The sequence below is a fragment of the Toxorhynchites rutilus genome, chromosome 2 (assembly GCF_029784135.1).
Source record: "Toxorhynchites rutilus septentrionalis strain SRP chromosome 2, ASM2978413v1, whole genome shotgun sequence".
Classification (NCBI taxonomy): Eukaryota; Metazoa; Arthropoda; class Insecta; order Diptera; family Culicidae; genus Toxorhynchites; species Toxorhynchites rutilus.
The window spans coordinates 187,387,684-187,397,971 of record NC_073745.1 but is presented as its reverse complement, the minus strand read 5'-3'; the positions used below and the strand labels follow the sequence as shown (position 1 = coordinate 187,397,971).

At 35.9% G+C, this 10,288-nt stretch overlaps 2 protein-coding genes across 2 annotated transcripts; both read left to right on the top strand.

The window, feature by feature from the left end:
* Nucleotides 1–4,735: 4,735 nt before the first annotated feature.
* LOC129766529 (uncharacterized) lies at nucleotides 4,736–5,165 on the top strand. The gene is made up of 2 exons (XM_055767096.1): nucleotides 4,736–4,744; nucleotides 4,800–5,165. Exons 1-2 carry the CDS (start codon nucleotides 4,736–4,738, stop codon nucleotides 5,163–5,165), a joined length of 375 nt encoding a protein of 124 aa, XP_055623071.1.
* A 3,334-nt stretch (nucleotides 5,166–8,499) lies between these two features.
* Nucleotides 8,500–9,302, top strand: LOC129771435 (uncharacterized). The gene is made up of 2 exons (XM_055775068.1): nucleotides 8,500–8,633; nucleotides 8,702–9,302. Exons 1-2 carry the CDS (start codon nucleotides 8,625–8,627, stop codon nucleotides 8,999–9,001), a joined length of 309 nt encoding a protein of 102 aa, XP_055631043.1. The 5' UTR covers nucleotides 8,500–8,624; the 3' UTR covers nucleotides 9,002–9,302.
* Nucleotides 9,303–10,288: the final 986 nt, after the last annotated feature.

Here is a 10,288-nt window from a genome sequence, read left to right as displayed (position 1 = left end):
TTCTTTCCACTCATTGACAACGAATGTGATATCATGGAATGTTTAGTTGAGAATTTTGAGTCGACCACTAGTAGTGCAGCATAGCATTTTTTGTCGTTGTGACGAATATGATTTATATTATTTAATTAAAATCTGTATATAGTGTGGATGAACATTAGCTTTTTGGCGAATATGGCAAAAACGAACTGTATTAAAAAAAGATGCTAAGAATAGAGATTTCTCTGGCCATATCTGTTTATTCGCTCGCAAACTCAAACTAGATTTGAAAATGTCACACTCAAATGTTTTGTTTTATCACATGCGTGCTGTTCTACAATCACAAAACTGAAGTTCATAAAAATATTTGTGATTTCTTATTTTGTTTTAATTTTGGGCCACCAGCCCAAAAGAACCCAATCAGAATCAGAGAATACCAGTTTTCCGAAACACTCCGATTCCAAACGAAACTTTACTCTCAAGCCCCAACATGATGAAGGTAAGTGAAATCCGACAATGAATAATCATTCCATATACCATGCATTTTATTGCGATTGTAGGTACTGTGTCTATTTGTTCTGATTGCGCTCGTGGCTGCTGCCCAGCCGAGGGCTCGCAATGCTGTGCAAAAGGATGACGATTTGGAACAGTCGCAGACCATCGGATTGGGTTATAGCGCCCTCGGCTACAGTAGCATTGGGGGAATTGGTCTTGATGGAATCGGCCTCGGATACAGCGGAATTGGACTCGGTGGGCTTGTTCATTCTGTTCCAATCTATGATACCATCGGTACCGTCGGGCTTGGACTTGGACTTGATTACGGCATCGGTCTGGGACACAGCATTGGTTATGATCATGATTTGATCTTCTAAATTGTTTTCTAAGGGACCAGCACATTGAAATGATTAGCGTGCTCAACAAATCTTTTGTATATATCTTATTTCATTAACAAAATATATTTTGCTCTCGGCATGAAAGCTCAGACTCGTTTCACAGTTTATGAAAGAATTTATTTCGACGGCATAGTAGTAATAAACAGTAAGATGATAAATTATGTTGTAGCTGGAGCCCCACTAATGTTGTCACTACAATATGTCTATTTTTTGATTCATCATTTGGATACAGCTTAAAATATACATGCTAGTGTAAATCACGTGTGTATACATGACACCGATACAGCGATTTATAGAGGGCTTGCTTATCTTTTATATAGCTTTACAGCAAAAAAATTTTTTTAGGCTTGGTTGAACGAACTATTTGAATGATAAATAAATATACAGCCATTCCATGCCAAACCTATATAGTGGTTCTCAGATTTTCGTCAAAAGTGGTAGTTTTGTTAGTCGCAAAAATAGGTACCAAAGTAGGAAGCTTAAAAGCATATTGAACTAATTTATCAAAAATATCAACCAATTAAAGTTTAGACCTGTTTTCTGCATCATATGCCTTAAGCGTCCGAAATATGATTCAGAACGGTACCTATTTGATTGAAAACATAAAAAAATCATCGAATAAAATGCTTTTCAAATGAAGCGAATAAAAATCAAACTTCGGACACTAAATCAAATTTCGGACAGATTGAATTCAAATTTCGGATACTTTATTTTGTAATTTTTGGGACGCCCATATCTGTTCAAAATCAGGCAATCACCCAGAAGGAGTAGCTTCAGCTGCTGGTGAAAAACTTCTTTCCAGCGAAAGAAGTGAAAAACTTCTTTTCGTGCTTTTAATGGAAAACGAGACGTGCTTGATGCTAGAATTCGTCGAATATATCATCCACATCAAATTCTTGAAGAAGGTCCTTCTCTGACAGACGAAAAGCGAATGTCCAAGCCGCTCTTCTTTCGAGTCATATGGTGAACGGGGAACGAGTATGAAGTGCTTGCCGCAATTTGCGAAGGTAATGTGGTCTTTATGCCGAAACGAGGATCAGCCCATTATGCCAAAAGATCACTGGAGAATGGATAATGGATCGGCTGCAGATAAACATTGTCGCGTAGACCGCCAACCTTCCCAACATACCCCAGCTGCGGCCTATAGAAAACTTTTAAGCGAATGACCAAAATGGAGAGATAGGTGACTACCAAAGCCACGGAAAGGTAAAAGAACAAGTCGACATACATCTTTTCATCAACCATGATTGAGGTTCCGGCCAACATTTACTTCGTTTGCGATACTTCATCAAACAACCCTGCCTCTTCCAGTCCAGCATACACTAGTTCTTCCGGCTTATTTAACACGATGATCTTTTTTTTGGCTCACGTTGGTCCCTGCGGATCAATTGGGGACTTTTATAAAAATCATTATAAATCTTTATAAAAATCTTGAAAATAATTTTTTAAAAAAATCTTGAAAATAAATCTTTATAAAAATAAATTTTCCGATTTTGTTGCTGTCGTTTTCTGTTGACACTGTCTAAACAAAAAGTCCACTGTCGGTGCGATGAAACCAGCTCAACGTATTAATCGTTGAATGCATTGGAAGCGCTCTTGAACAGTCTGACAAATAAAAGTTTTATTTTGAGTTCATCCATTTAAGAAAATCAACATGATCAAATTGTAATACTGAAATATATTGATATCGCGGGACATTTTCGTTTCTTTTGCCAAATGCGGGACGGAATCTTACGCGGGACATTTTGTTGAAATGCGGGACTGTTCCGCGTAACGTGGGACGTCTGGTCAGTTTAGCTTAAACCATATAAATAACTCCAAATTTTAACCGCCATTCCCTATTTCTAATTGTTATTTGAGTACCTATATTTGTATAAACAATTATTCAAAAATTTAACTGTCGTTCATTTTTCAAACAGAACGTATTTATTTACATTGTTGAATGACAGATGGCGCTACATCCGCTTCATCGAACTTTCATCAACACGTGCGCAAGTAACCACAATTCGTCAATATTCAGGTGCATCGCAGTAAAGCTGCAGGCCTTTTTGAATGAGCACAATGCATTATTGAAATTCTTTAAGTCACACTTGCTCGGATTACAAAATGACAATCACGATATTGTCATCAATTCTGATAAAACACAAGCTACAGAGCATGTGTATAGATTCAATTCGCCAGCGTTACTGGAATCATTTTAGGCGATAGCACAATGGCGCGAGAAATTGTGATTCGAAGAAAGAACAATAATCTGGAATTCACGTTGACACACACCGTTGATACGACTCTCTTCGCGTTCTTTTTCAATGGAACTAACGTTCCTAATGTTCGCATTCTCAACGTAGTAATTCCTGCATCATTTTAATTAGTACTTAGCTGCGATTTCTATGCTTGAATACAGTCATGCTCTAGAATAAGTGTGACTATAGTGCAGGGAAGGGATTTTTCGGCGAAAAATCACCCAGTCGTACTGAAGGGACAAGGCGGTACTTCATTCATTCACTACAGGTACTTCATTCATTGTTAACATCATTTCTCATTTTGAATTAAATTTATGAACGACAGTTAGAGGAGGCAAAACAAACAAGAAGGTGCGCTCCATGAATTTTTATGATGAATCGACATGGTCAGGACAACCCCATTCAAAGAAGTCGTTAGCTGTGCCAATAATTTATTATCGACATGTACGCGAAGGTAGAGAGCGAATGACTGCAATTCCTACACACAGTGACCAAAAGCGGTGTGAGGAAGAAACCATTCACTTGCGAGACGCTATCATGAACAAAGCCGACACAGCCTTTACTATTGCCAGCTCAAAACGCAATGCTTTATCATGATATCACAACGTGTGTACAAAAGTGTAATGAAGTTCTCAATGAACTTCATTACAACATTACACGTCTTCGTCCCACACGTTGCCGGACGTATTCGGTTGAATGGCGGAAGCGGTTCAATTCATTCTTTTTTTACTTTGGTTAGTCAACCAAACCAAATATGCCTACTGATCTACTGCTCCTGCGTATTCTCAAATCCGATCGAGTCAGAATTACCCGAACGGATCGCTATCTTGCATTCTGTAATCCGCTCAAATCAAGTCCAATCGAGTTGTGCAAATATAGCAACCTTGCCACGCAACTCGACAACATTGGGCTTCGTGTTGTTATCTCTATAATTAGCTCTTAGATCTACTAAGTATAGATCGTTAAAACATCCAAACACGTTTACAATGAATTGATTATTTTTTATTAGACAAAAATATTCACTAGAAATAATGTATATGGCAGAACAACGTTTGCCGGGTCAGCTAGTCAGCTAGACTTGAAGTTATCACAAGAGAGAGAAAATCAATCCTTTTTTCAAATAGTATCATAGTCATATCTATTTCTGGAAGTGTAATTATAGATCGGCTCCAAATTCTTCTCAATTTGTCAATACGGATGCTAGATACTGAGCAAGCGACAGACGAAATAAGCGTCTGTGACGGATCCAAAAAAAATTGATAGTGGAATTAGAAGGAAACAGTTGACTTATGATTTCCTTTGAACATCGTTTTAGTGAGATGAATTGATGTTTGGAGAACGGTCAACGATAACCGTTGCCTTTGGGATTATAAAAAAGTGTACTTTTTTGTTTTATTGGAGCGGAAATTGAGTTTCAAATCGAAGAAACGACAAAGTGTTTTTTTATGTGAGACATTGTTCTTATAGGATAATCTAAGTTACAGATAATACGTTAGGTTTGATTCTGTATCATAAACCTTCAGGTATATAAGGATTTGATCTGTTTTTAACGAGTGTCAGTGTACTGGAAGCATTCCAAAAGGACAGATTTATATTTGAAGCGAAATACATAATCTGTGATCGAAAATGAAGAGGGTGAGTTATGGTTCGATGCTGTATAATACGATTATTATCTATTATTTTTCAACAGATAATCTGTTTCATTGCATTGATCTCAATCATTGCTGCAAATACCATCTCAGTTCCCGAAACTGCTAGCCTGGAGGCTAAGAAAGCTATATCGCAGGATCAAATAACTGAGGGAAACGATGATTTGGAGGGTGCTGAAACACTCGGATTTGGATTTAAGAAGAGCATCCACAAGCACATCCATATTACCCCGCCTTATGGAGCTTACTATGGTGGTTTTCCTAGAGGCTACTATAATGGATATTATCCCTCTTATGGATATCACTACGGCTATCCTTATCGTCATTATGGATATGGTCATGGATATGGATATGACTATCCTTACTACCGGTATGGTTATCCTAATCATTATCCTTATCACTACTAAACGAATATTTTTCGCACTTGTACCGTTCGATTTAATCTGTGAATAGATAACAGAATACTCGTACACAATGACGAGTTAGAATAGTGGTTAAGCAATCGAAGCTACTCTATAGAACATTTTTATATGTCAATGAAAATTCATTTGAATGACAATTTCAGTTTTATTTTAAGATGAACTGTAGAAAATATAGGGAACAGAAGAAGTTTCAATACATTATAGAGAAAAAAAAAGGGTTAAATGAATTTCACTTTTTCACTATGGTTCAATTTATTATTCATTTATATTCTCAACTGACTCCGACTTTCTTGCATTGAAGACGAACGCACATAAAGTGCAATCTTTTAAAATCAACACTCCGTCCAAAATAAAACAACAATACGTCACGTCCAACACTATCAAAAGCAGAGAGAAGCAGAAACAGAAGTTGGCAAATATTTCATTTGATAATTGAATCGGCATTCTGCCTGTGTCATGTTGTGAACAGTTCGCAATGATTCATCTCGAATTTACGCAATAATTGGCAAGCCTCTCCAAATCACGTGAGCGGGAAAACCCAAAGATCATCGAATAAACACAACTGTCTATCAAAGTGCGAAATTCTCGTGCCAATGAGTTAGCACTTTACTGGCTCGGAATGTGAGGCTGATATTTGTTGTGAATCTTCTGAGTGTTTTAGCTGCTGTTATGAATCGATTTTGGGGACTGTTTGAACAGTTTTCCATGCGAAGCGGTATTGTCATCTAATTATTCTGCCAGAAAAAAATATCGTTAGTTGGAGCATTATTTGTCGAATTATATGTTGTTTCATGTATATTTTCTCAGAATTATTAGAAATATCTGTTACTAATCGTTCAATAGAGGGAGACTAAATTCTCGAGCTTCTTGTGTAGAAGTAAAATAAATTAATGTTACAAATATATTATGAATTGTGACAAATTTCAAATAAAGTTCCCACATTGAAAAAAATCCCCCCTGCTCTGAAGTTCAGACTTTGGAAATTTGGAATGGTTCTAATATTGGGTTGAGGAATAAGTTCGTAACGTAGTTGTGTATTCAAACAAAATAGAATAATTATATCAATAAGTTAATCAATTATATATTCGCCGCAGTTATTTTTTCCGCAAATTCACGACTGGTCTAGCAACCGTTCTCCTTCAAAAGTGATTTGAGACGTTCTTCATCGAATTTAGAAGGGGCGTGTCATCAACGTCAATGTCGCCATTTTTGAACTTCTACTTTCGCACTGTTTGTCCTTCTGAGGGTTTCACTCCATTCATAGGAAATGTAATGAAGTAAATGTACATATGTATTCTGGCTAGTTCAATACATAATTTGTTTATATTATCGTTATATTATATTACCACAATAATTGAAATTCTAATCGAATTATATGAAGTAGTAAGAAGGAAAAATTATGTTTTCCCTGATTGGTGAAGAAATTCCCGATTTCCCTCGATTTTTCCCTGATAGCATTTGAATTTTCTGATGTTCCCTGATTTTTAAGGTTTTTCCAGATAGTCGATACTCTGAAGTAGGACTACTGTTGGCTTAGTAATTATTTTTTATATTGATAGAATTATTGACATTTTGTGGTGGTAGCCATTTTGGATTTGAATCTTTCATAAATAACTTTGTTCTACTTGTCAAGCCTTTTAATTTAAAACCCATATTGGCTATTCAATATGGAATTGTTATACAAATTATTCAAAATTTCCGAAAATCAAAAACTAAATACTCCGGATAATCGAGTCTAAAATTCCGGATAATCAAATCCCGGATAATCGAGTCCGACCTGTAGTAGTTTCTAAACTCTCTTTTTTGACACATAGCTCGTAATAAAAATACTATCGCGAGAAGGAGGAATTACTTAACAATATATTATTTTGATTTTAATACCGAAATTTGGTTTGGACAAGCCTGATGTAAGAAGTAAAATACCAAGGAATAATACCAAAACAATAGCTTTTCAATATCAAAATTTCACTGATTATTTTGAATAACAGTATATTGAATAGAAAGAAACTGCATTTAAATTTTGGGAAACATGAGTTTCCAAAGATACAATTGAAGTTCTTCTTAGGTGGGGTAATATGAACATGTACTCTCCTTAACCCCCCTTTAGAAGCACATAAAAAATCGAAAAAATGAGATATCATAATACGGCTATGTAACACTTTAGATAATTTATTTTTACATGCTGATAAGAAAATTGAGCCAAATAGGTCGAGTAGATTCTGAGATATCGATACTTCCAGTTGAAAAAAAACATGGTTTCGAGAAAAACAGGTTCTCCATCATTTTAAATATGAACATTTTGTTTATTCACGTAATCATTAAGCAAGAAATAGACCTCTTCGGTACCCATGCGTCTTCGAAAATCGGAGCTTCTGAGTGAACTGTATCTCTTAACTAACTCTCATTTTTCATTTTGTTAAAGAATAACTCAAATTCGATTATGTAAATTTGTAGTGCTAGATATTAGGTTGGGGAAAAAGTAAATTATTTTGGGTGAAATTCAAAATTTTAATGTGCTTCGAATTCTTTTCCGATTTGGGTCAAATATGCACCGTTTTGTTGTGAAGTTTGTTGCCCTTTCGGACATCTAATGGACAAACAACAAAGGTTCGAAGGTGGAAATGAATTTTCGGACGAAATAACACGCTCCTATATCTTGTAGCTATATAAAATGAAAATGGAAGGCCCAATTTGTTGCTAAAGTCAGAACCCGAAGAAGGAATGGTCCGATATGAGCTGTTTTTATTTTGTTGTATTCGTCTCTGCCCGTAGATCAATGTATGATGAGCATGAATTTCGAAATTTTTGATAAGTTTTGAGAGAAAGTTCAATGAAATAATATAGTTCTCATATGTTCCACGATGACATTGATGTTAGTCCAATTGGATTTCGTGTTTGAGAAATTAAGCTTTGTGTTCCGTTAGTGTGAATCGATTATCGGGTTGAAAAAAGCAACTCGAAGTTAATAGATAAGCAAAAATAATTATCTGAATTGCTGCTATCAGATAATAAATCTATCCTTACGCATACCGAAATCCAATTCACATCAATGTGCGACGCATACTTTTATGAGTCAGCCATCAGTGAGGGATTGCGTAGTAACGTTGCACGAGCCACTGCGGAACTCAAAAATAGATTGATCGATCTGCATTTATACGTGCTAAATAGTGGATAATTCTCAGCCGACATGCTCATGACCTCTGCTGTGACGTAAAATGGGTATACTATATAATTGATAAATGTGGGAATTCCTCAAATCTTATTTCGGTACCGGTTTCCAGCTCAAGAATTCATCCCCCGGTGTTTGTATTGAAGCAACGGCTTACTCAACGTTTTGGAATGAATCCCTCGGGAAATAGGTATAAAAGCGGCTAGATGTGACCATTTCCCAGAAACACATCCAACGAGCACCGTGAGATAGCGTATCACCGATCCACTAGCACAATGATTAAGGTAATTAGCGACTTCGATCCACAGATCAGAAATCTAAATAGTGCTAATTGTAACGTATTTTACCTCAGATATTTGTCCTACTGTTCGCACTGGCGGTCATCACCAGAGCGTTTCCAGCGGATCAGCCACAACAGTTCGAGGGAGCCAACCATCCAGTGAACGATTTAATAACAGATTCATCTCAATCAGGAGCACCACAGGAAAAGGATCAATATGATTCAAGTGTAACCGAGAGTGATGAGAAAAAGGAAGGATTACAGAACGCAGAAACATTCGGATTTGGTTACTACCATTCCTATCCCCGTTATTATGGTTACTATCCAAGATATTATGGCTTCTATCCACGTTATTATAGTTATTATTGGTGAAAAGTTGAAAGTTATTCGAATTGATAATTAGATACAGAAGTGTGTTTTTTAAATAAATTTAGGAGCAATCAGTATTCAGGTTGTCGTGGATGATAAGAATGACTAATATGTTGAATGAAATTTAAAACAATAGAAAATATAGATGATTGTATTGAAATTTGATATATTATTCATGTATTTGTCGGATGTTCACTTCTAACCTGTAAGTGAGGGCTAGATTCTTATGGCATGCTTTGAACATGCTCGAATCTAATTGAAAATTTTTATAGGGTAAATGATCTTGGTTTGTCCAGTCGAAAATATGATCATGGTTTGCCCACTTTTTTGAATGCTCTAATTCAGCGCTCCTGTGTCAAATAAGGCCTTCGAATGTTTCGAAACATATAAATGAAATTGCCTTTTACATGATTTATAGTAGTTTGATAGTATATTTTTACGAAATCACATATTTTAAAGAATTATAAAATACACCTTCTATTTGTGTCAATGCGCCCCTCATTCGAGCTAACTTTTAATCGATCACCAGATGATTATTTGGCACGTATTCAGACCTTTTCTGGATTACAACACTTATAAATATTGTAAACATCATGCTTGCTCACCATTTGTATCGGATTTACATAGCTAAACCATTAAATTAACGCATTTTGATGAACTCAATTCTGATCATGAGTTGTCCAATTCAATAATGTTGTTTTGTCCACATGATTTCTATGGCAACCGCTTGGCGCGCTGCAGTTTGTTTATGGTGTGCTTCGCGCATAGTAGAAGTATGGTTTTTCTGTGTTGATTGTGTTGAGGTGAACACTTCTAAAATGCCCAAGAAAAGGCAATATTCTGAAGATAGCCTAAATTATGAATGAATCAATATGATGATAGTAAACTCAAGCAATGATAAATGCAACATCTAATTGTGAATTCGAATGTTTTCATTCAAAAATGGAGATTTCTAAAACCGGACAAACCATGATCATTTTTTTGGGCAAACCATGATCGGAGGTGGTCAAACCATGATCATAATTCTTCTTTAAGGAAAATCATTAAAAAACATAAAAATTTGAATAATTTCAACACCTTATGGTAGTATTAGCAACTAGAGACTTGGGGCTTTTCAACAAACCCAAACTCGTATCGATTATGTGTGATTTTCATGAAGAAAAATCGATTTGCATTTACTAGTTACGTAAAAACACCCCAAATTGGACAAATCAAGATCATTTACCCTCACTCTGTCCAACTTCTATAAGACCAGGTGATGATCTCGCTGATTTGTGTCATTGTAAAAAA